This window comes from Taudactylus pleione, unplaced genomic scaffold, assembly GCF_031769625.1.
Source record: "Taudactylus pleione unplaced genomic scaffold, aTauple2 ptg000007l, whole genome shotgun sequence".
In the NCBI taxonomy this organism is placed as follows: Eukaryota; Metazoa; Chordata; class Amphibia; order Anura; family Myobatrachidae; genus Taudactylus; species Taudactylus pleione.
The window spans coordinates 10,993,561-11,020,830 of NW_028284410.1; the positions used below are offsets into that span (position 1 = coordinate 10,993,561).

At 43.4% G+C, this 27,270-nt stretch overlaps 1 protein-coding gene across 1 annotated transcript in view; it reads right to left on the minus strand.

Moving 5' to 3' along the window:
• The window catches only part of LOC148542885 (uncharacterized), a 110,426-nt gene extending 99,084 nt beyond the window's left edge, over window positions 1–11,342 (minus strand). Inside the window, exons 1-3 of the mRNA XM_088460235.1 lie at window positions 11,268–11,342; window positions 9,030–9,086; window positions 6,639–6,726 (exon numbers count right to left, since the gene is read on the minus strand). Coding sequence (XP_088316361.1) covers window positions 6,639–6,726; window positions 9,030–9,086; window positions 11,268–11,342 — 220 coding nt within the window. The remainder of the gene's footprint in view (window positions 1–6,638; window positions 6,727–9,029; window positions 9,087–11,267) is intronic.
• Window positions 11,343–27,270: the final 15,928 nt, after the last annotated feature.

The window sequence follows — 27,270 nt, forward strand, 5'->3', positions numbered from 1 at the left end:
ACCAAAGAAATTATTGGTAAGGTGCCAGATGGTTATTGTGCTAAAATAATACAGCCAGAAACTTGCATGTACCAGATGGAAGACCCAGAAATAGGATTGTTTGCAAGGGAAATGTGCTTATTGATAATGATGCATACCATTCCTTATGTTCTCCCTGATAATGTATATTTTATATGTGGAAGAAAAGCGTATAAGTGGCTCTCCCCGATTTCTGAAAGTTTGTGTTACCTGGGAAGAGTAGTCCCAGAAGTTATGACCCTCACACATGTTGAAATGCTTGGTATCCATAAAAACACACCATCACCATATCTTCACACGCAATATGAACACAGAGGCAAACGAAATATGATACCTGGTGACGTGCATAAAGCCACTCAGTTAATTAGTGAGACAACTGGCTTTCAAGTTTTAGTCGCACTGGATCCCGCCAGGATCGCTCGGGGTACATTAAATTTTAGATATATTCAGGAACTTACTAAATTGATAGATAATATCACCGAGATGTACGATGACACATTCAGGTATACAGGGAGAGAATTGCAAGTGTACAAGAAAGAACTGGTGCAACACAGGCTAGTGTTGAATTATTTAACTGGTGTTACTGGACGATATTGCGTAACGTTGGCCACCCAATTTGGAGTAAAATGTTGCACCTATGTCACCAATGATACCAGCGACCCCAAGGAGGTGATAGAATGGAAGATGGATGAAATTCTGCAGCTAAAATGGGAATTTTGTAAGAACCATAATGCTTCAGTGGCTGAAGTAGGGGAGAAGATAGAAGGATGGGTTTCATGGCTGAACCCAGTGAAATGGTTCTCAGGTCTAGGGAATGGGTCCAGGAAGTGATCGCCAGCATAGGCAAATTCCTAATCCTTATACTGATTGTCATCATAATAATTGGCATATGTGTCCGGTGTGTTACTATTGTGTTGAAGTGTGTAAAATGTAAAAATAAAGTAAAACGAAAGAACGAAATTATGATGGTGGTCAGTAATGACAATATGAATACCGAGGTAAATATAGAACTGCATTACAACCCTGAACTAGGAAATACCATCATTTAATGTATTATGTTTAGACCTGCATAAAATGTATTATTGAAATGTTATTTTTAAAACACCTCAGATAATGTAATGTCTCAATTTCCCTTCAAGACTGCCTTTATAAGACTGGTGCATCCCCACACCTTTCACATGATCTTCCAAGGTCCGTGGTGTGTGTATAATAGTAGTTTTATGTCCCCACTCAGAGACACATTATTGATGGATTAAGAACCACCTTGTGCCATCCCATAATAACACTAAATAATATATAAATGTAAGCATAAATTAAATTTTAAAATCAGATTGTGATAGCATGTTGTTCACTATCAAAGGGTGGACTGCCGAAGCTGGATAATTGGCTGAGACAAGATCAGTTTAAAATTGGATCGCAGCGACGCCATCTTGCGACTGGCCGCAAGACGCCATCTTGGAAATGAGATCGCAAGACGCCACTTTGCGAATGGCCGCCCAAGCGCCATTTTAGATAAACTCACAGTTTAGTACATGCGGAGATATTACTATTAGCATCATGCGATTGCATCTTTCACTATTTCTCATACATACATTAATACGCACAATTGCGCTGTTAACTAGTCGCATATTAGCAAATGCATAAGATCCTGTATGAAAATGCTGAATATTAGCTTCATGCACACGCATCTGCCCCAAGTTAACTAGCATCTTTACATCAAAACCCACATACTCACACATTACATATTTACATACAAGGTTCCATAAGCTTTAAGGTATAAGATTCAAGTATGCACATTTATTATAATTGCTATGAAATAAAGATTATTTCGTAACTAAGGTTTTATACGTGATAAGTAAGCCATTTTTGGTATTGTACTGATGCGTACTCTCTCAACAGTATTCCGGTAATATCAATGGAGAGATCGCAACATGCATTCTCAACTTATGGACCGCAGAGACTTCAAGCAACAAAATGTACATTATACGAACAACTGTTAGGATTTGCATGAGGCGGGAAACCAGAGACCACCAGTTGTTAGAGGCTGGACTGTGTCTATTTGAACCAACCTGTTAAATGCCTTGTAACATATGCCCTCTCCTTTAGGACCAATGGTATTTGCAACAAACTTCTCTATTGTGTTGTTTATTTCTGGGGGATATAAATATGTGTGCTCTGACCCTGGATTGGGAGTCTTCGTGCTGAATGCTGATTGATGAGGGGTTTCTTGCTGATGCCTACATCTGGTCCAGAGCGCTGCGTATGTATAACTGTACTTGGGTCTGTATAATTTCTTTGCATTAAATTGTACTTAGATCATAGCGTGTAACTGACTGTACTTTTACTTAAATAATACTTTGTGCTTTGGAACCACAGGTTCTAGGTCTGGAGTCTTTATTTACTGTATGACTATGTACGCAAAATTAGTGTCATTCTTATAGGTTTATAGGCAGGATATTAGAAGGTATAGGCAGGAGTGTATAGAGGTTCAAATATAGATTCCTTATAACAAAGCCACAGGTAAGACCAACATGCATTTAGTACTATTGAGCTAGTCAGTTATGGGTTGAATTTTGGGGTGTGGGGCCCCTTGAACTGCTCTGGCTGGACCTCTTTGGGGCATCACCACTTAACACTTATTTTTAACAATTTTTATCACTCTATTTGTTTATGTTACATTTTCACACATTTATTTAAATTTTTTTATCTAACACTTTCAACACTAAGCCACTCTCACTTACCTAACACTTTAATGCTATTTTATTTTATTGTGTGTGGTATCCTGAGGTGGTTTGGCTGGGGTGGTTTGGGGGTGCCCCACGCCCCAGACATGAACCCCCATAGTGTTACCCAATGAGGTTACCTTGACGATGGTGGGTAAGCTCATAACATTGGCCAAATTTATGCCAAAACATTGCATATTATTATTATATTAATTATTAATGGTTGCATTTTGCATCTGGTTTTTATTTTTTCTATGATGTAGTTGGACATAGCAGATGTTTCCGGAACCAAGAGAGGGTATGCTGCAGTCCCAAGGGCGATGGATGGGGAGGCAATTTGTCTGCACCATTTTCACAAAAAAACATCAGAGAAATCTTGATATGGTTTTGACAGACGAGGATCTGGTTTAAAAGTCCATTGGTCAGCAGTAGGAATCTTCAGGGAAGATTCAGTAAAGATTTATTGGGTTCATACTGGAACAATATGAAAAAGACACTGGTGAAAACAATTAGATCCCCAAGCCAGTACATGCATGGTGGACCAGTTCAGTGTGGGATTGTGAGGTTTAAGTTAAGTTAGACCTAGAAGTAGAGCATAGGGAGTTTTAGGTAGAACCAAGAATTCTAACTCCTCTTGATGTAGGCATTCTACCCGAATTGAAACGGATAGTTAGTGAAGATGTCTCCTAGGATAACATTGCCATCTACTCCAGAAAGTGCCATCTTGCTTGGAAGAGGAAAAACCGGGATTCCTAGTTCATGTGTCAGAGATTCAGAAATAAAATTTCCGGCACCTCCTGAGTCCATCAAGACTTTAATATTTTTGATTCAAGTCTTGAAACTAATAGACACCGGTAGAAGACTATCCAATGAATGGGAAGGCTTAGTTAACACCCTCAACCGGATGCTCCCGGAGCCAGTTAGGGTCTCTCATTTTCCGAGAGGAGAGGACAAACTTTAAGAATATGTTCAGGGGCTGCACAGTAGAGGCAAAGCTTGTTCTGGAATTGGCGGGTTCGCTCAGGTAAAGTCAAATGAGACCTGTTGACCTGCATAGGTTCCTCTTTAATTGGTGCAGTTGGCAAAAATCGATTTTTGAAACAATCTTCATGTTCTTTACTAGCTTGCCATTCTCTGTGGCACAAGTCGATCTTAATACATAAAGATATTACATCAGATAACATCTCAGGAACATCTCGAGAAGCTAACTCATCCTACTTTCTCTCGGACAATCCATGAAGAAATGCTGCCCTAAGCGCCTCATCATTCCACTTTAATTCGCAAGTGATCATCTGGAATTGATACATGTACTGGCCCACTGTACGTGTCCCTTGTCGAACTTGTAGGAGATCAGAGGAAGCCGAGGTAATCTGGCCTGGCTCATCGAAGAATCTTTTGAAAGAACAAATAAAATTTTCGTAATTGGAGACTGAGGGGATCAACTTGCTCCCGTAGTGAAGAGACCCAATTAAAAGCAGTTTCAGATAGTAAGGAGATGGTGCAAGCCACCTTTGACCTTGGAGTGGGGTAATTCTGGGGTACGCACTCGAACTGTATCTCGCACTGATTGATGAAGCCCTGGCAGCATCTGGGGTTTCCACCAAAGTGCTCAGGCCAACTGTAGACAAGACCTTTGAGTTACTGCTACTGGAGGAGGTACTGGAGCAGATCCAGAGGGAACAGGAAGTATAGTGGCCAGAGTCGACTGAATAGAAAGTAATTGACCGGAGAGTTTTAAGGTGGGTAAACATGGTACGATGTATACCCACCGATTTGACCGACGATCTGAGGATCAACATATCGGGCGGCCTCTACACACGGGATGATCTGGTGCCTGCCAGCCATAATCTGTGCAAGGCTTCTAGGTACCATAGGCAAAACGTTTGCCTGCATCTAAATGCAACATTTGAGGGTACTGCAGCAGGTGTGTATACTGTGTACAGCTGACAAAGGGAGATAGCAAGACTGTGGTGATTATACAGTACATACTGGTTTACACACACACCTATACAGTATGGGCAGTGTTGGTAATACGCCCAGAGTTCGCACTTGCTTGAACGTCTTCTGGTAAGTAGACAGTAGACCACGTGGTGCAGCCGCTGCCATCTCTCCCACGCCGGGCACAGCAACAAGTACTTACACATGCTGGGCTCAACCCTGGCCACTGCCAGCAGCGGGACAGGTTCTGGGGCAGTGCTCAGCCCTGCACACAGGCTCATCACCCCAGCCATGGCCTGGAGCAGCAGCCTGAGGGCGGTGCACACTGCGCAGGGCTGGAAGTAGGGTGCGCATCCAGCTGTGGTATGAAAGTGACCAGGAGGACAGGCAAGGTGGAGCGCTGTCAGCGTATACCATACCACAGTCCGCTCACCATGGTAACGGGCAACTCTCTGGGACAGGTAGCTTTGAAACTTGGACGTATTAATGGATGACATCACCTGCGGGGCGGAGAGAGCGAAGCGCCGGCACTCAGCTATTGGCTCCACCCACTGATGTTCCTCCCTCTCTTCTCTGCTCTTAGCCCAGTATCCGGTCATGGTGTTGTGTACATTGGGCGTGGAAGCGGATGTAGAGAGGCGCCCGATGCCAGGTTAGGCAGGCTTTCAAAGGTGTTAGCCTGCAGGAGTGGCTTCCAGGAGAGAGGCAAGGCCATGTCTCCTCTCCAAGGCAGCCTCAGTGGGCCGCCTGTCAGGTCCCGATGTGCATAGGCAGCTGCCTAAAGCTGCTTAATGGAAGCACCGGTCCTGTTGCCAGCCCGATATGGTGGCCCCCCTCCCCCTGCATAGCACTGCATGGGATCGTCATTCACTTTGCCTGATCTGTTCTACATGCAGAAAGATCAGGTGAAGCAACAGACGCCCCCATGGGAGTGCGCAATGCACGATATCATGCATACACATGGAACGATATTGCTGTTTTATCATTCCAATGCGTTGGATCGTGTGCCATATCATTCCATGTATAGAGGCTTTTAGAGTCTTTTCTGTTTGTTTGTTGTGTCATGAATTGTCAAATAAAAAACAGATCGTAACATTGACTAGGCACAATTGTATTAAGGTAGTATAATAAAAGTTATATTTTAAACAATAATATACAAGATATTTAAAGTGTGCCCCACAAAGAGTCCCTGTCTCTTTTTCTATGCTCTCCTGGGAAATAAATTTGTATACATACAATACTGACACATAGTACTCGTGGGAGCACCACCAACACCATTAAAGGACATTCCGTCCATACGGTAAATTCATACCAGAATTTATTTAGATTGTTGGTACAATAATTATTAAGTTGGGTACACACTTACAGATATATCTGTCCAATCTGTCTGATTGGAACAAAAATCAAAAAAAAAAAATTAATGTATGGGAGCAAATGACAATCAGCAGTTTGCACCCAAACACTGAAAAACAGAAGAATGTATACGCAGCTAATGTGCAAAAATAGCATATCCAAGTGGCTAAAGGCAGTGCCAGATTAGTAATTGGGCGGATGGAACTCAAGGCCTCCACATAAAAATAGGCCTATCATCATGACAGCCGCCCAGCTGGCCACACAGTCGGCTATGAATCATAAGTATTAAAATTGTATCTCTACTTTTTACACAACATGATATCATTTTTTTATTTTTATGTGTTTAGAGAGAAATTGGGGCTGATAGTGTAGGAGTTGTACATGTGGCTCTAGACACACCCACACAGCACTGGTCACAGCTCCTCCCCTTCTTAGCATAGGCCTTTGAACATTTTCAGGCCCAGGCCCATGTGGCCCTTAATGTGGCCCTGGATAAAGCTACTGTATGGTAGCTTCAGTTAAAGTCTACAATGCTCACATCAAAGAGATAATTCTAAGGTTTCGTTTCCAATGTTAAGTACATGTTGCTCATCACGGGATACACACCAGAATTCAGGTTTTCCTGCTTGATAGATGGTCTTTGCTTCTTTTCTTCTGTAGATGAGTCTTTTCCAAATGATATAGCTGACATTATCTAATAGCAATATATAGACATCTTAGTTAAAAAGTATGTAACTGTGAAAACAAACAACGAAAAAAAAATGTCTGCAAAAATTTGAAAAGATAATTTTAGTGAATTGGATGTCTGAACTTTGAGCCTGATTCAGACCCACTCACGAGCGGCTGTCCACTCGCAAGTGGGTCGATGTTCTGCACTAAGCATGCGCACGACGGAGCTCATGCGCCAGACGCGACGAGCGAAGGATTTTCCTTCGCTCGTAGTGTCTCTTCAAAGGGGGCATGCTGTCGATGTTGACTGACAGCACGCCCCCTTTGGTGGGCGTGCCGGGGGCGTGCCTCCCTGATGGGGGCGTTCCCACGGGAACGCCTCCGGTCAGAAGCCGGCCCACTGACATCACTAGTGATGTCAGTGGGAGTGATTTTGGCTCTGATAGAGCCAAAATCACTCCGGAGCTTGCGGTTGAAAACCTCAACCGCAGGCTCCGGCTCGCAGTTTCGATGGTCGTGATGGTCAAGACCATCGCGACCATCAAACTGCACGCTCGTATAGGCTGTGGGTGGTGACCCACAACTATACGAGCGTCCAGGAGGACGCTCCATTTTTTAGGAGGGCGGCCCTCATTCAGAGCGTGCGCTCTGCTCAGATCGTATGGCTCTGAATGAGGGCCTTTGTTTCATATAGAGGAATGTTTGACACCACAAGCTTCCCACTTCAGTATGAGAAGCTTCATATCACTTAGCATTGCTGTTGGTTGTTCTGCTCCTTTTACAGTATGTCAGTGTGTTATGCTGACTGTTATATCCAGGATTACAGAAGGTATATCATATGAAAAGCAGTTTAATATTATACATCACAATCGTAACTCGGTTACAGTCTGTATATATACCACTGTGACTAGAAGCTTGGGTAAGGTAAACAATAGTAATTTAAATATTTTAAAAAAAATCAATATTTTGTGTAATGTATTGGTGCTTTGGGATGTTTCTGGCATGTGTGACAGCTGTTTGTGGCATAATTGTGTTTGATGTTCCAAGACTGGGAGCAGAATTAGAGATATCAGAGTTCAGCAAAAGGATCAGAGTATAAGAAAGGAGCATGTATGGCTCATAGAGATCTGAGGAGGAATTTGAGTTACATTTTGTGGTTGGCAATATAATGACCACTGTTGAGCAAATTCATTTATGCAGCACTACTGTTTAATTTGGACAGTGTAATTGGTCCAAATAAAAAAGGAAATGCAATTTTCTTCATACAGTATCTCTTCCACATGTTCTTTCTTGCTTTCCCATGCTTTTTCATGGGTTACACAAGCTGGTCCTTGCTCTATACGAGTAACATGTACAGAGCATAGATGCCGACATTCTGGCTGCCCCTTCCGGGAGGGGGCAGCCAAATCGGCAAAAATCGGGGACGTGGCCAGGCATTTTTGGGCAGAGCGGGGGCGTGGCCACGTGATCGCGTCAATTTTGCCCTAACCCTGCTACACAATGCTGAGATTTCCGGCATTGCGCAGCAGGGGCGGGGAAAAAAATGATGTGATTCGGCTTGAATCACGTCACCGCCCCCCCCCCCCTCCGCTGCGGGGGATTCTCTTACAATCATGGGAGGGGACGGCGGCTGCTGAAAGGCTTGTCTGCCTTTCCGGGGGGCTGGGAGCAGCACCCGATTTTCGGGAGGCTCCTGGACAAATCGGGAGGGTAGGCAGATATGGTAAAGAGGGAAATCACAGAAATGGGTGACATATTAGACATAACTCTAAAGTTGCATAATGATACTGTTGATAGTTTAAATATCAGTTAATATAGCTACTATATTTTAGAGCACATTTCATGTATGTGTTATTTTCTTTTCACATAACTGGAATGTTGTTTTTTTTGTGCATATGTACCAAGTTCTAATAAATCTAACCTTTTCAATAGATGCACATGCTGGTTTCTCCTTTGGATCAGTGAGCTTATATATTTATAAATAAACATGGATTAAATAATCGTCATTCCAATAGATGCATGTAAAGTGTACAGGTCTCTTCCTCATAAAAATGTAAGACATAAACCTAGTCTGTAGGTGGCACTCGTGGACTTGAATTATTCAATTCAATTTAAAAAAATCACAACCTATTTTGCAACATTTCCATTTGATAGAAAACTTTTTTTTTTAGGGAATACAAAATATAACAAAGTCTTACTTTAAATACAGACACCGTCATCCATTTATATATTGAATAGTAAATTACAAGTTCCTGAATGCTGATTGTAAGTATATATAAAACACATACATATACATAGACACATAATAGCGAGATATTAAACTATTACCTCTTTAAAAAACTGCAGTAAGATACGACAGATGATTTTGTACAAAAAGAATGGATTCTAGAAAACAAGTGAAAGATAAAGAACAAAAAATGAAGACAAAAGGAAAGTAACATAGAGATATATGCACGTTATGATCAAAGAGAGGAAATAAGTTAGAATGTGTGAAAAATAATGTGGAGCTGCAGCCAAAAGAGAGGTGATGGCATACATTGGTTTCTGGAAGATGTGAAATTAAATTGTTATTTGACTGTTCATCCGGAGTATGAACAGGAGAAGCATTAAAATGAAGAATCATACTATCAATCTAGACTTAGGGTAAGAACTATTTTTATTATTTTCAAACATTGTTTAGATTACTTTTCTTTCACCTCAGCTTGGGAACTATAAGAGTTTTTTGGAATTACCAACTGATTCTTATTATTATTACAGTTCTTTACAGTGACGGACAGAATGGTAAACAGAGCATGTATAAAACTGGGACAAGGCAGCCCAAATAAATACAGACATGAACACAAAGGGCCAAATGTAATAGGATGAGAGTTTAGAAAATGTGAGAGTTTAGCAGTAAACTCTCATATTGGTCGAGTTTTATCTTCAAAATGGGAAATCATCTGGATGAGAGTTTAAATCGTGAGTTTTTTTAGTCTAAAAACATGCATGTTCTCGGACTCTATTACATTGAGCTTATTATGTAATGGGACAATATAAGAAGATACCCCAAATCTATACCTTGACAAATATATGCTGAATTGGTTTTCAAAGTAAATAAATAATAAATGTAATACTGGTTTGTATTTCATTACTTTTTTAATAATTTTGCTTATTTAGTAAACTACAAAAATGTTTTACATGAGCTCCACTTTTACATGTTCCTGTCTCTTGTAACTGTAGATTGAAAACGTCATTGCTAGCTGTACTTCAATGTCCAGGAACCAGGTGGCCGCAGAATATTAAACTAATACAGGGTGCTAGAGAAGACAGTGACAGGTAGTACTGTGATATGGCCAAACTAACAGGTGGCTACTCCACCTAACAATAAAGGCTCCAGCAGCTAAATATCTTCAGAGAATCCATGTTCAGCTACCCATAATATTGTGAAAAAGGGAAAGGGTCTGTATTTTGGCCAGGGAAAACACATGAGTTTAGAAGGTAATTCCAAATCTGTTTTTTATCAAAATGTAATTATTCTCTGTGTGTATATTGTCTATCAATGTTACATATATTTGATAAGAATTATATATTTGTTCTGCCTAGAAATAGCAGTAGATGATAAAAACAAAGTCACTGCAAGTGCTTGGGTAATGCTATAGATGACAGTATGTATTTATATTTTACTTAATAAGTCTGACTTATTCAGGGAATCCTCACAGACTCTCAAGAGATTAGTTATGATGTGATTCTCACCAAATAACATCACTGTGGTCCCTTGTAGTGCAATGCAACAATTAGCCCTACCCAGTGGTGGCACTGGAGTCGGTGACAACCAGTGTGGCAAATAAACTCCATGTGCCAGTGAAAGGGCACCCGAAAATGGTGTGTGGCCTCATTGGGGAGGGGGCGTGGCCTTGCGGCACACTCCCCCTGGCATTATCACTCTGGGGGCATGCCCAGCACTCCAGGATATGCAGAGCTGCCCCCAGGGATTCTCCAGGCACCAGGTTCCCTGTCACTGAGGAGGAGGCAGCATTTTGGTGTCACCCCATTGGAGGATGACGCTCAGTGCAGTCCGCACCCCCCCTAGTAATGCCACTGGCCCCACCCCCCAAACTGGCTCCCAGAAATATCTTCTCCAAGAACGTCTAGAAAGAAGAAGAAACATTTTGATAGTATGCTCTATATCCTATTGTTCTCTATACACCATACTTGCCTACTTTTGAAAAGGCATTTCATGGAGATTGTGAAAGCAACACCGATGAGCGTGGCGGTAAAGTGGACATGTAATGCTACATCTGAGAGGCGTGCCATAAATTGATTAACATCCAAAAGTAAATGAGCCCCAAAGCAGTTTTAGCAGATTGCTAGCCTCTTCAGGGAGTCAGGTAGATTGGTACTATTTCAGGGAGTCTCCCTGACAATCAGGGAGAGTTGGCAAGTATGCTATATACTGTGTCTATAAAAACCACATTCTTAGTTATTCTTTTTTAATATATAGTGATTCAAGTAATGTTAGAGTAGTTATACAAGCATAATAATAATAATAATAATAATAATAATAATAATAATAATAATAATAATTACCCATGGCAAGCTACACAGACTGAAGATCTTGAAGAGAGATGCCTTTATAATAAATAGGAAGTGAATTATGCCCATCTTAAAAAAAATGATCAGTTTTTCATAAGAGCATTAGTCAACCAACAATTACTTTTCATCATGGTGCTGCATGACATAATAATGTCTGTAAGAGCTGTACATAAAAATCAGTAAAATAATGTCAACAGGTTGTAAATAAATCCAAACAAATTAGCATGGCTGAATTACAGAAAAGAAGGCGAAACCTTCAAGCAATCAATCCATATACAGTATACAGTACTTATGTGCATCACTATTTGAAATGCACATAGATACAACATGTAAATACATATCTTTGACAATGGCACTTGACCTACAGTGCATAATAAACAAAGTATTTTTCAGTATAGAACATCCTACAGTAGTGTACAGTAACTGCTTAAATTCAGGTGTTACAAGACTTATACTATATAAGCATGGGTTACATTAATTATATACATACCAACCTGTGTATTATTGGCACACTGGTCTTTCCTGTCTATGTTGTACGTCTTGTTAATACTTCTCAAGCTGTCACCAGCAAATCCTTTGAAACCTTTAATTATGAGGAAATGTGTTTCCCAAGTCTTAAAGTGGCAGCACAAGCAGTGCTGGGTTGTGCAAATAGGTTTCAATAAAGTCTTTTGCTCTCTCCACAGCAACCATTTATGAAAACTAAATGTAGGACTGGCTCAATAAAATGTGGACCCTAGTGCAAATGAGAAACATAGAGCTTAATACCTATAAAAGAACTATATGTTTCCTAACAGTACTAAGTTGATTATAAACACAATTTACTCCATGGTACAAAGGGATGTACTTAGTGGGCCTGATTCAGTCCCGCTCGCGAGCGCTAAGCACTCGCGAGCGGGTCGATGTTAGGCCACTGCGCATGCGCACGCTGGAGCCGGCTCCGACGTGCGCATGCGTGAGATCCGGCTAGTGACAGACGCTCCGTCGCTCCGGGTCTCGCACCAAAAGGGGGCGGCTGTCGATTTTGATCGACAGCTCGCACCATTTTGGAGGCGTGGTGTGGGGGTGGCTTCACAAACGGAGGCGTTCCCATGCGAACGCCTGCCATTTGTGGGCGACCCCACTGACATCCCTAGTGATCTCAATGGGAGAGCTTCCGGCTCTATTAGAGCCAGAAGCTCTCTGGGGCTTGCGGCCACGAGACCCTACCACAAGGGTCTCATCGCAAGCCCGATGGTCACGATGGTCTTGACCATCGCGACCATCATCCTGGCCACTCGCAATAGCTGTGGGTGGTCACGCACAGCTATGCGAGCGGCCAGGAGGCCGCTCCGAAAAAAAAAACGCCAGACCTTAATCCCATTGAGAACTTGTGGTCAATCCTCAAGAGGCAGGTGGACAAAAAAAACCCCACAAATTCTGACAAACTCCAAGCATTGATTAAGCAAGAATGGGTAGCCATCAGTCAGTATGTGGCCCAGAAGTTAATTGACAGCATGCCAGGGCGAATTGCAAATAGTAATATTTGACAAAAAGGTCTAGAAATACTGAAGCAGCAAAATTTGTGAAGACCAATACTTGTGTCATTCTCAAAACTTTTGGCCATGGCTGTAAGGCTGCTCAGAATGGCTGCTTCATCCCTGCTGCTGAGGACAGTAAATCTGCGTCGGAAGATCTCAACTCATCAGAGATGTACCTGAACATCAGCGTTCTGTACATCTCTGAATTAGGCCCATAGTTGGCTTTGATCTATTAATCTTCTTTTTTTTTCTTTATATCTTCATGAGGGGAAAGCATTTTCTCTTTTCCCTTATTATCCAATTGTAAAAAAAAATTAATACAAACATATACAAAGCTTGTGAGCACACCTCTGCTTCTGTTCATTAAGCCCTAGAAGCTTCTCATTCTCCTGTGTCCCTCACAGCTCAAGTCTCTTGCATGTATAACATTTACCAAATTTGGCCCAAGTAAAATTCCAGCAGACAAACTTTAGCTTTATGACAACAAATTACGTTATTCCATTGAAGAATACAATTATCCTGTTTGCTGGCCTCCTGTGTTCTAGCTTGTTCAACTGGGTTGCCTGTGTGCTGTCTAGATAACAAAAAAGCCACTACCAGAATACATTAAGCTGTGCTACAGCTCCAAATGAAGGACAACACTTCAACTAATGGCTCAGATATGTTATAGTTGAAGTACATAGAGTGTGAAAATACAGCAGAGCACATGGATTTATTTTTTCAGAAGTCAATAAACATACCATTATGTTTTTGGATTGTGGGCTGACCAGAGCACCTGGAGGAAATCTATTGAAACATGAGCAGAACATATATACTCCACATATGTAAAGCTCTGTTAAAATTGACTCTATGGGCTCGGCAATGTGAGGCTGTGTTGGAAATGGGGTACAGTGTTTCACCTAATCAAATTGAGGCACAGTCAGTCAGTAACGTATCAGACAAGTAAAACCCTACTTCAAAAATAGCTCAATAACAGAAAATATTTTGAAAACCTTAATTACTAACCAACCTGGCCTCCATTTGGATGGCCTAGCCGCACTGGGGTCCAGATTATCTTTTAGTATATGTATTTATCCCCCCCCCTTTCTTTTGTTTTCTTTCTCCCTATTTTTCTTTCTCTTGTGGTTATTTTACAAACTTCATATCTATATCTACAGTATTTCTTCACATTTATTTCTTTGTGCCACTGATTGTCTTTTTGCGGAACTCAGTGAATTAATATTTGTAATGAGATGTATCATATAATGTTATTTCTGCAAGTTGCTCATCTCAACTTGATACATTTGTTAATGCTGAGAGGAATGGCACAATATCCTGTATGTGTATTTTCTTCTTTTTGTCAATAAAAATTGTATTGGAAAAAAAAAGTGTGGAATACCATGATCCCCTCCCCCCTTGGTGTAGGTTAATAAAAAGGTATAAACAGCTCCAGGGGCATTACTAGGCAAAACAACTTCCTTTTTCACCTAACCCTTTAACTGGCCCTGACTTCATGCAGACAGGCTGCAAAAGGAGATCCATTGAACATTGGCACTCTACATTGACACATTATTAATTTCCCTTTTTATCAATGTTTTAGACCCTAGTCTTTAAAAATAAAAAATATATAATTTTACTGAACAATTTGGGCATTACTAAATAAACAGTGGTATGCAAGTCTTATATTGGGTACATGCTTGAATGACAAATGGGTAGATTGGCTGACCCGCCAACAGATCTAAAGATTTGGCAAGTTTACACACAAACGAATGCATGCACATTTACCAATTGGCCACCTGATATGTCTCACCAGTAGAACCAGCTGTGATCTCATTACCCCTGGTTCCTGTGGCCAGCATTTGGGTTGGTCAATTGGTTATGTGTACACACAAGCAGAAGTTACTGATATATCTTTTAGATATATTGCATCTGCCGTTCAGCACGGACCAGGCAATATGTCTTTGAAAGATGTCTTTAACAGATTTGGGAATAGAGTAATACTGTGTACACACTAGGTCGACACAAGGCCGACCCGCCAACCTATTTGACGATTGGTAAGTGCATATACACTTCCCAATCGTGCGCTCGATGTGTCGGGCCTGATATCATAACTGAACGGGCATTTAAATTTGCCCACCCTGTTGAGCTGTAACTCACCGCCAGGTCCCTGCAGCCTGTGTATGTGCGATCTGCAGATAGTTCGGCCATCTCCAGGGCTGCACAGCCGATGCGATATGTCTGTGAACGACGTAGTTCACAGACATATCGCATATAAAGGGGGTACACACTCGTCGACGCGCTTGCAATATATAGTCCGTTCAATCGAATCGCCCAGTGTTTACCCAGCTTAAGAAAGAACAAGCAACTGTGCATGTTGCACTGCAGATGGGGCAGATTTAAAATGTGCAGATAAATTTAATTTTGGGAGGGGTGTGTCCAAACTGAAAGCCAAATTGCAGTGTAAATATAAATCTGTCCAGCATTTGTGGTCTGCATCCAAAGCAGCCAATATTAACTCCACATGTAAAAAATGCATGTATTTGCACCCCTTGCATGGCAGCATGGTTTGTCCAGGTGCACCGTTACTTGCTCTATCTTAAGCTGGGTACTCAGTCGATTTTTGGACCGATCAAAATCGTCTAATGTGTACCCACTATGTCGGCCATTGCACACTCCCATGGAGTCGTCAGCCGCAATGACGATGCAGCTGACGACCCCATGCAGCGGAATGAAGCAGGGGCCAACATATTGGGCAGTCTAGCACCGGATCGTCTAATGTGTACCAGCCGCCTGATATGTCGCCCATCGCTGGGGGGTGTCATCCGTCACAATGCTGGATACACATATTCTTTAATGTGTACCCAGCTTTACTCTCTTCCCAAATCTGAATCAGGCACATTGTGTATACACACTGTGCCCGATTCAGAAATGTGCGCAAATCTAATGGTTTGCTCCGATGGTTGGGTCTGTCCTCAGGTATTATTTTGTAATATTTAGAAGCAGAATTAGTGTTGCTAATTGGCATTTAGGGCTTGATTCAGCAAGGAACGCACATGAGAGAACGCACGCACCGGCCATCCCGGTGATTGACAGCTGATGTCACGGGAGGCGTGGCTTAAGTCCAGAAGTCATGGGGGCATAGTCTAAATCACAGGGCGTGGCTTAATCCTGCAGTTGCTGCTAGGCTAGCTTTAGGGACTGCATTAGCTGCAGCCGCTATGAGCCAGATAGGGCTGCCATTATAGCAGGGGAGTGGCTTCCCATGGGAAGCCTTCTCTCTGCTACTCCAGTCTGGACTGACAGCCCCAGGGGGAGAAAACACCTCCCCCTGGGTCTGGCTGTGACCAGCAGGGAGTACTTCCAATGAGAAGTCACCACCACTGCTGCTAGCCTAGGCAGCAGAGCCGGCCCTAGCCAAATTAGTGCCCTAGGCAAGATCTTGGGTGGTGCCCCCCCCCACCCTGGTGGGATCCTGAAAAGGGGGGTGGCCTCACAGAAGAGGCATGGTCTCACTGTACTGTGGCCCCTTAACCCATTGTGCTGTGCTCCCAGCACCTCTCACAACACAGATCCCAGCACCCCTCACTCAGCACAGTAAGCCTCTCCCAGCCCTGGTCACAGCACCCCTCTCCAAGCACAGCACCCTTCTCCCCTCTCCCAGCACAACACCCCTCTCCCTGCACAGCACCCATCACCACTCTCCCAGTACAGCACAGATCACAGCACCCATCACCCCTCTCTCAGCACAACATGGTGTCAGCACCCTTCACCTAACCCAGCACTCCTATCCCAGCACAGCACCCCCCCTCACCCAGCACAACACCCCTCACCCAGCACAACACCCCCTCTCCCAGCATGGTGTCAGCAACCACCATCATCCAGCACCCCTATCAAAGCAGAGCACCACTCTCCCAGCAGTGAGGACCACAGCACCCTAGCCCTCTCTCAGTTCCAGACTTACTTTAGTTGAGTGCAGCCTGCAGAGCAGCCAACTCGAGGTTCCCCTTTGCATCTTCATTCTGGTGTCCCTGCAGTCCATCTAATTGACAGGGTCAGGGAAAGTTTAAATGGGCAGCGATGGACTGCAGCAGTCGAGAAAGGAGAAAAGGGAGCAGGGTCCGGATGCCAGTGCAGTGCTGACTTCAGTACATCACATGGTATGTCAGTCATGTGACAGTCAGTGCTACTGCTGTGGTCCACCTTCCCCTGAGCAGGAAGCAGGTGCAAAGTGCAGGGCCAGCGCGGCTGCGGCTGGTAAGATCCATTTTCATGTAGATGAAGGATGTCCCCTTCATTTTGGTTGTAGGCAAACCCAGCAGTGCCCCCCCTCAGGAGCCGGCACCCTAGGCAGCTGCCTAGTGGTAGCGCCAGCTCTGCTGGGGGGCTGCAGCATCGCAACCTCTAGGTAAGTTCTGCCACTGTAAGTTTCCATTGCACCATTTCCATTGCAGCCTCGTATGTACCCTTTAGTTGGATTTGCACTGAATTCCTAATGAGACCTACATTATGGAAAAAGTATTTGCTGTGAACATTGGTTAAATGCTAAACCAAAAGCACAATGATTCTTGGTAACGAGTGGATGTTTAAGAGCATGCATATCATCAGAAGGAATGATTAAAATAGCTTATAGATAAAAAAAGTTCTTCTTATATATTTGTACTGCAATATCCATCTGAAATTTGTTAAGACATAAGACAGATCTTATCATATCCCATATCAGCACGTGTCAGGGTGACTAACCTTTGACAATTTCTTTGCAGTCCAATTATTATTCATTTACAGTATGTTGCAATGTTTTTAGAAGTAGCATGAAACTGATCTTATCTGGGAGAAAGTATGAATGTGTATAGACAATTTCTCTATTATTTCCAGTCTACACTCTGTTTACAAGCCTGGTCACTGTTGCTAGGATGACCCTGTTAGCTAATCCACACACTACAAACACAACAACATAACTACCATTTCACAGCATGAATATGAAAAATGTACTATGAAAAATAGTCCTAAATAATCTCTTGTACGAAACAAAGCATTTTTGAAAGGTACAAGAGGAAGCATTAAAAACCAAAAATGTCAAATCACTTTCTCTGCAGCTTTTTGTATTAAATGCAAAATGCTAATCTTTCAGAAAAGTATCAAAGCACAAAGGTGAGGTCCCTTAATGTAATGTCTTTTTACATACATTTATCTCACAGTTTGTCTAAAAGTGTTTTAATTAGGAGCCAGCTGACCATAAAGATCATTGGTTAACTGCAGGTAAAACAGTTACAGTATTTCATAGTGGTTCAACCACGGACTCAAATTATTTTATTTGACAATCTAATCGATCTCTATATTGGCACTGTTTGACTGAGAGCTTTCATACCATTGCCTCCATATGAACAATGCCCTGAATGACCAAATACAGTTATTACAAGGAAGTCACACTGATTCAGGGGTATATTTACTAAAGTGCAGGTTTTTAGTGGAGATGTTGCCCATAGCAACCAGATTCTAGCTATTATCTTTTAGAAAGGGCTATATAAACATACTTGCCTATTTTTTAAAAAGAATTTCAGGGAGATTATGAAAGAAACACCTATGAGCGCGGCGGTAAACTGGGCGTGTAATGCTACATCCAAGATTTATACACACTAGACGATGTGCTGTTTGAATGATATTGGTGAAAGATTTCCCTTGAACTTTCTGTAGTGCAGGACAAATGATGTTGGGTGTACACACTGAAAGATATCTTTCAGTGAAGCCATCCTGCCACATCTCTGAACAGGAAATTATTGACAATATCATCAGATTGCAAAAAGGAGGGTATCAGTTCTGTAAAGAAACTGTAATCTAAGAACTCTATAGGAGTGCACTCCTATAGAGTTCTTAGGTTACAGTTTCTTTACAGAACTGATACCCTCCTTTTTGCATATCTCTACATTTAACTCTGAGTAGCACCACCACTTTGAACCACTAGTGTGATTATAACACTTTATTCAGTACCACAGTGGCCACTGCCCATGATACTTTTTTCATTAAAACCTAATATAGTTCCACCTAGAGTCAGTGCGGTGCCTACACCTCCCCCCATCTCCCTTCCCCATTTCTCATAATATCATCAGAATGGCCTGCATGTATGAACGACAAAAGACATTGTTAACGACCTACTTCAGCGCGCAACGTTGGTCGTTCACTGCATACATACCGAACGATATATCGTTGAACGATATCGTTATCGTCCATATCATTCATAAAAATCGTCTAGTGTGTATGCGGCTTTACATCCAAATGTAAATGTGCCCAAAAGCAGTTAGTAAGATTTACTAGTTGATGAAAACACACTAAGGGCCAAATGTAAGAGGGTTCGAGTTAAAGTGAAAATCCAACTCGCACCTTCTTGCATTTTTTGAAGGTGCGAGTTGGTGCCGGGACTTGCAAATGTAATAGCCTGCGAACTTTTGAGTTCGAGGCTACTACACTAAGCGAATCTGTGAGAGTATTTCCCTCTCTAAACTCACACCTGTGAATGCGACTAGCATTAAAAGGTGCAAGTTATACAGAAGCCTTCACAGATCAGTGAGATCTGTGTGTTTTAAATAAAAAAGACGTGCACCCCCTCCCTAGAAGCATAACCAGCCCCGGGCTCTGTACAACCTGTGCTGGTGAATTCTCCATTGAAGTCTATGGTGGGAACCGCCACATTGTATCCAATGCTGTAACCGTAAGGTTACTTGAGGTGAACCTTGCGGGTACATCATTGGATACAATGTAGCGGTTCCCACCATAGACTTCAATGGAGAATTCACACCACTGAAGTCTATGGAGGAGAGAGGCTGACCGCGCACAGCCAATCAGCAGGCTGTTTGCCTGGCGGCTTCTGCAATGACTGGGCACACGAGTGCCCCAGTCATTCGTGTGGAGGAAGAATATGTGTGAACACATACCCTTCCTCCTGTCCGGTATGGTTTTGGGATTTTGCATTCTAGGTGAGTATGTATGATAGTGAGTGTGCATGTATGTTATAATAAACTTTTACTGTCACGTTGTGTGTGTTCTGTGGTTTTTTTAAGTATTTATTTTGCTGTGGAACTACAGGTACCAGCGGGCCCGTAATGCCCCGCATGCTGGTACTTGTGGTTCTCCAAGTACCAGCATGTGGGGGTGGCTTGCTGGGACCTGTAGTTCCCCAGCTAAAGATAATATTTTTACATCTAATTTTTACACCACACTACACTGTCAACCCGACACACACCGGCTAGCCTAGGCTTGGGGTGCCATGGAGAGGTCAGGGGTAATGCTTTGGCTGGGGAAACCGGTAAAAGGATTTCCCTGGCTGTGGCATTACCACCCCCAGCTAGAAAGAGTCCGGTGCTGGTTATGGAAATTACAGGGGACCCCTACTCATTTTGTCCCCTGTATTTCCACAACCAGCTACAGGCTGTACAGAGCCTGGGGCTGGTTATGCTTCTGGGGAAGGGTGCACATCTTTTTTTTAAGTATTTTCATATGTACACACAGAAACATGCACATATCTCATGGATATGTGCATGTTTCTGTGTTACTCTGACCTGCTCTGGAAAAACTCGCTATCCTGAAGCTGGTCTATTGTTTTTGCGAGTTCTCAGGCAGTAATACAGTCAGGTGCATAAATATTGGGACATTGACAGAATTTTCATATTTTGGCCTCTATTCACCACCACAACTGCTTTGAAATGAAACAAACAAGATGTGCTTTAACTGCAGACTTTCAGATTTAATTTGAGGGTAATTACATCCAAATCAGGTGAACAGTGTAGGAATTACAGCGGTTTCTATATGTGCCTCCCACTTTTTAAGGGGCCAAAAGTAATGGGACAAACTAAATCCTAAATCTAACTTTCACTTTTTAATACTTTGTTGCAAATCCTTTGCAGGCCATTACTGCCTGAAGTCTGGAACGCATAGACATCACCAGACGCTGGGTTTCATCCCTGGTGATGCTCTGCCAGGCCTCTACCGCACTGTCTTCAGTTCCTGCTTGTTCTTGGGGCATTTTCCCTTCAGTTTTGTCTTCATCAAGTGAAATGCATGCTCAATCAGATTCAGGTCAGGGGATTGACTTGGCCATTGCATAACATTCCACTTTTTAGCCTTCAAAAACTCTTTGGTTGCTTTTGCAGTATGCTTCGGGTCATTGTCCATCTGCACTGTGAAGCGCCGTCCAATGAGTTCTGAAGCATTTGACTGAATATGAGCATATAATATTGCCCGAAACACTTCAGAATTCATTCTGCTGCTTTTGTCAGCAGTCACATTATCAATAAATACAAGGGAACAGTTCCATTGGCAGCCATACATGCCCACGCCATGGCACTACCACCACCATGCTTCACTGATGAGGTGGTATATTTTGGATCATGAGCAGTTCCTTTCCTTCTCCATACTCTTCTCTTCCCATCACTCTGGTACAAGTTGATATTTGTCTCATCTGTCTATAGGATGTTGTTCCAGAACTGTAATGGCTTTTTTAGATGTTGTTTGGCAAACTCTAATCTGGTCTTCCTGTTTTTGTGGCTCACCAATGGTTTACATCTTGTGGTGAACCCTCTATATTCACTCTTGTGAAGTCTTCTCTTGATTGTTGACTTTGACACATATACACCTACCTCCTGGAGAGTGTTCTTGATTTGACCAACTGTTGTGAAGGGGTTTTTCTTCACCAGGGAAATAATTCTTCTGTCATCCACCACAGTTGTTTTCCGTGGTCTTCTGGGTCTTTTGTTGTTGTTGAGCTCTCCGGTGCATTCTTTCTTTTTAAGAATGTTCCAAACAGTTGATTTGGCCACACCTAATGTTTTTGCTATCTCTCTGATGGGTTTGTTTTGATTTCTTTGGATCTCATATTGAGAGTCGACAGCAACTGATTCCAAATGCAAATGTCACACCTAGAATCAACTCCAGACCTTTTACCTGCTTAATTGATAATTAAATAACGAGGGAATAGCCCACACCTGTCCATGAAATAGCTTTTGAATTGATAGTCCCATTACTTTTGGCCCCTTAAAAAGTGGGAGGCACATATAGAAACCATTGTAATTCCTACACCGTTCATCTGATTTGGATGTAATTACCCTCAAATTAAATCTGAAAGTCTGCAGTTAAAGCACATCTTGTTTGTTTCATTTCAAAGCCATTGTGGTGGTGAATAGAGGCCAAAATATGAAAATTCTGTCAATGTCCCAATATTTATGCACCTGACTGTATGTGCATGTGAAGCACTCGCACTCTTTTACATTGTCCAAGTTCTACCTAGAGAATGGGAAAACATCTGGATGCGAGATGTTTTTTTGAGAGTTATAGTAAAACCCGAAAAATGCGAGTTTTACTATAGTCGCACCCTATTACATTTGCAAGTGAATAAAAAATGCAAGTTTAGCGCTAAATTCGCAATTTTTACAAATTTGCAACCTATTACATTTGGTCCAAATACTTTTTAGAAAATGCATGTAGCCATATGGATCATTGTGCCTTATAACCAATGCAGGGAAATTACATTAATGTAAATGATCACATTTGAATGTATATATATCTCTGTTTATTAAAAAAATATATAACAGCTTCATAATAGAGGTAATGTGCAATCAGGGAGATTGACAGACTCTTCAGGGAGACAGGGAGATTACTGCTATTTCAGTTAGTCTCCTTGACAATGAGGGAGAGTTGGCAAGTATGTATATAAATGTTAAGTAGAATCTGATTGGTTGCTATGGGCAACATCTCCACTTCTAAAAACCTGCACTTTAGTAAATATACCACTAGAAATTAGCCTCACAGTGATACAATTTCCTTCATTTTACTTGAGGTGCTAACAATCTGACCTTTTTCATATATGAAAATGCAGGAAATAGTGCATAGTTTTAAAATATTAGTTAAGATTGACAAAAGTGACCTAGAGATTTTCCAGTGTGCAACTGTTAATTTAAGATTTAAGATAAAGGAGGTTCTTATGGTCAGTAAAAATGGTAATGGGGTAATGATCTCCTTCTAGAAGATATCGCCATTCTTCGAGGGCTAGTTTCATGGCGAGTAATTCTTGATCTCCAATGGTGTAGTTCTTTTCTGCAGGCAAAAACTTCCGGGAAAAGAAACCACAGGGATGATGTTTTTCATCTTTAAATCGCTGGGAGAGCACTGCACCGACATCTTCAGAGGATGCGTCCACCTCCAGGATAAAGGGCCGGGTGGAGTCTGGTTGCTTTAAGATGGGAGCGGAGATGAAGGCTTGCTTAAGTTGAAATGCAGAGGTAGCTTCGACAGGCCATATAGTTGGATCTGCTCCCTTGCGGGTGAGGGCTGTAATCGGAGCTACCAGAGTCGAGAAACCTTTTACAAACTTGCGATAATAGTTGGCAAATCCTAGGAATCTTTGTATGGATTTTAAGGAAGAAGGAAGAGACCAATCGAGAATGGCTTGTAGTTTTGACGAATCCATTTGAAGGCCTGTTCCGGAGATGATGTATCCCAGGAATGGTACACTTGAGACCTCAAACAGACACTTCTCTAATTTGCAAAACAGTTGATTGGACCGCAAACTCAGAAGGACTTGTTTGACCTGGTCTCGATGAGTTTGGAGGTCTTGAGAAAAAATCAAAATGTCGTCTAAGTAAACGACCACACACTTGTACAAGAGGTCCCGGAAGATTTCATTGACGAAAAACTGGAAGACGGCCGGAGCATTACAGAGGCCGAAGGGCATAATGAGATACTCGTAGTGCCCATCCCTGGTGTTGAAGGCCGTTTTCCATTCATCGCCTTGACGGATACGAATTAAATTATAGGCTCCTCTTAGGTCGAGTTTGGAAAAAACTGTGGCTCCCTTGACTCTATCAAATAACTCTGTAATGAGAGGAAGAGGGTAGCGATTCTTAATAGTTATTTTATTAAGACCCCGGTAGTCAATACATGGGCGCAAGCCACCATCTTTCTTTTTTACGAAGAAAAATCCAGCCCCTGCTGGAGACGTGGAAGGTCGAATGAAGCCTTTACTTAAGTTTTCCGTAATGTACTCCGACATGGCCTGAGTCTCAGGGAGAGATAGAGGGTAGGTTCGGCCTCTAGGAGGATTCTTCCCGGGAATCAGATCTATGGGACAGTCCCAATCACGATGGGGAGGTAACAGGTCTGCGCTCTGTTTGCTAAAGACGTCTTGAAACCCATCGTAGGCTTTGGGCAGGTCTGTAGAATCCTGTACAATGGAAGATCTGATAGGTATTACCCGCTGAAGGCAGCCTTTGAAGCAATTGGAACCCCAGGAGGTTATTTGCATGGTGGTCCAATCGATTTGTGGTGAATGTCTCTGTAGCCAGGGTAATCCGAGGACTAAAGAATGAGAGGCTTTGGGAATCACTAGGAAGGATAGTTGTTCGGAATGGAGCACCCCAATGGTAAGTTTAAGTGGTGTTGTACGATGGGTGATGGTTCCACTAGAAATGCGACTACCATCGATGGCGGTTAAAGTGATGACTCGAGGCAACGCTTCCATGGGGATTTGATGCTTCTGGACAAAGTCAGTAGTGACAAAGTTCTCTGCAGCTCCGGAATCCAGGAGATCTAATACAGCTTTGGAACCTCGAGGACACTTTAAATGAGCCTGGATGGTGGAATCAGACTTCCTTTGTGATTCAATGGCAACTCCTAACTTAACCTCTCTTTCATAAGTTAGGAGGAGGCATTTCCCGGACAAATGGGACAAGTTTTAACTAAATGTTGAGGAGATCCGCAGTACATACAGAGGTTCTGCCTCTGCCTTTTCTGCCGCTCCTCAGCCGATAAATGAGAGCGGTTGACCTGCATGGGTTCTTCACCCAGAGGAAGAGAGGGTAAGCGGGAAACTGGACGTGGCCTTCCACGATCAAATCTGCCTCTTTCCAAGGCGCGCTCCCTGAGACGGAGATCCACCTTGTTGCAGAGAGAGATTAACCCATCCAAACTGGTTGGAAGGTCACGGGAAGCTAGGTCATCTTTGAGCCTTTCAGAAAGGCCACTCCAGAAGGCAGCGATGAGGGCATCCTCGTTCCAATTGAGTTCTGAAGCCAGAGTCTGGAACTGGACTACGTATTGGCCGACGGTCCTGCTGCCCTGACGGAGGCGTAGAATATCAGCTGATGCGGAAGTGGTTCTTCCGGGTTCATCAAAGATTTTGCGAAATGTAGCAACAAATTTGGGGTAGTTGGAGAGCAGGGGATCCGACTTCTCCCAAAGGGGCGAGACCCAATCGAGTGCTTGGCCAGAGAGTAGAGAGATGACATATGCCACCCTGGTTCTGGCCGTCGGAAAGTTGGCGGATTGTGGCTCGAATTGGATTTCGCATTGGTTTAAAAAACCCCTGCATAATTTGGGGTTGCCATCGAACTTGCTCGGAGGGGAAAGCTGAAGACGAGCAAGAGGTAGAACCGGAGGAGCAGGTGACACCATAGGAGGAGAGGCAGCTTGGGAGCCAGCGGGAGCGGGATGAGCCAGTAAGGACTGAATGTTGTCCAGGCGTGACGACATATCTTGGATAAATTGGATCAGCTGAGCCTGAGAGGTCTCCTGTCTTTCCAGACGGGATAGTACATCCTGCGAGGCTTCTACCCCAGATCCTTGACCACTTGCCGAGTCCATCTGGCCAGTGCAAACTGTCACAAACGTGGAATTTAGGAGCTGTGTTCCCGGACTGGGCCTTGGATCTGTATTACTTGGCGCAGACGCTCGCTGGAGGAGACTTGGCTTAATGAAGTTTCTCTGCATGAGAGGGTGCAGCGAACTGACAGGAGTTTGAGGAATGCGGCAGTAACGTGGTAGCTAGGAAGCTACGTGGAGCGGCTGGATAGCCGTGGGTAGACGTTGGTAGCTGAGTGGCTACGTGGAGCGGCTGGATAGCCGAGGGTAGACGTTGGTAGCTGAGTGGCTACGTGGAGCGGCTGGATATCCGTGGGTAGAAGTTGGTAGCTGAGTGGCTACGTGGAGCGGCTGGATAGCCGTGGGTAGACGTTGGTAGCTGAGTGGCTACGTGGAGCGGCTGGATAGCCGTGGGTAGACGCTGGTAGCTGAGTGGCTACGTGGAGCGGCTGGATAGCCGTGGGTAGACGTTGGTAGCTGAGTGGCTACGTGGAGCGGCTGGATAGCCGTGGGTAGACGTTGGTAGCTGAGTGGCTACGTGGAGCGGCTGGATAGCCGTGGGTAGACGTTGGTAGCTGAGTGGCTACGTGGAGCGGCTGGATAGCCGTGGGTAGACGTTGGTAGCTGAGTGGCTACGTGGAGCGGCTGGATAGCCGTGGGTAGACGTTGGTAGCTGAGTGGCTACGTGGAGTGGCTGGATAGCCGTGGGTAGACGTTGGTAGTTGAGTGGCTACGTGGAGCGGCTGGATAGCCGTGGGTAGATGTTGGTAGCTGAGTGGCTACGTGGAGCAGCTGGAGCGCAGTGGGAAGGCTTGCTTAGCTAAACTAAGAAACTAGTTGCACTGGCAACTTGTGTGAGCATTGGGGATCCTTTTATAGTGGACACTGGGAGCTGACAGGCTGAGAGAGAAGGAGAAGGCTCCTCATTGGCGGTAGTGGGGTCACATGGGCAATCCAAGATGGCCACGCCCATGGACCGGAGGACAGCGCTTCCTGGAGGTAGTCAGCGGGGACCAGCGGTCAGCAGGAGCCGGCGTGGGAGCAGCACAGCAGCGGGACCCTCCAGAGGACAACAGCGGAGACTGCCTTGGGAGAAGAGGAAGGAGCATACAGCGTGGGAGCTGGAAGACAGCGCGGGTCAGCGCCCGCACAGGTAAGCGACGGGGTCTGATTCTGGGGTCTCCAGGCCGGCGTGTGACACCCCCGTGCAATGCCTTTCTCAGAAGCCCCCCTTGATCGCAGCTAAACTAAAGCTAAGCGCAGTGATCATCTGATTCTGAGGTAAACTGAAGAAATGAATGCTGGAGGCGGAGTCCTAGTAGGGGGCAGAGCTACACGGTACTGGAGCAGGGCCAGGAGCAGCATGATGGGAGAGAGCATGGAGGAGCTGCAGCCAGTAAAGTCTGTTTAATGTAAGTGGGAGGGATAACACTAATGTCTATATGTATATATATATATATATATATATGACAAGTGTGTAATTGTATGTATTTGTGACTACATGATGCCTGTATGTATATGTGACTATGTGATGCCTGTATGTATGCATGTATGTGACTATGTGATGCCTGTATGTATTTGTGACTACATGATGCCTGTATGTATGCATGTATGTGTATGTGACTATGTGATGCCAGTATGTGACTATGTGATGCCTGTATGTATGTGGCTATGTGATGACTGTATGTATGTGAATGTATGTATACATCTATGCATGTATATGTGACTATGTGATGCCTGTATGTATGTGACTATGTGATGACTGTATGTATGTGAATGTATGTATACATCTATGCATGTATATGTGACTATGTGATGACTGTATGTATGTATGTATACAACTATGCAAGTATATGTGACTATGTGATGCCTGTATG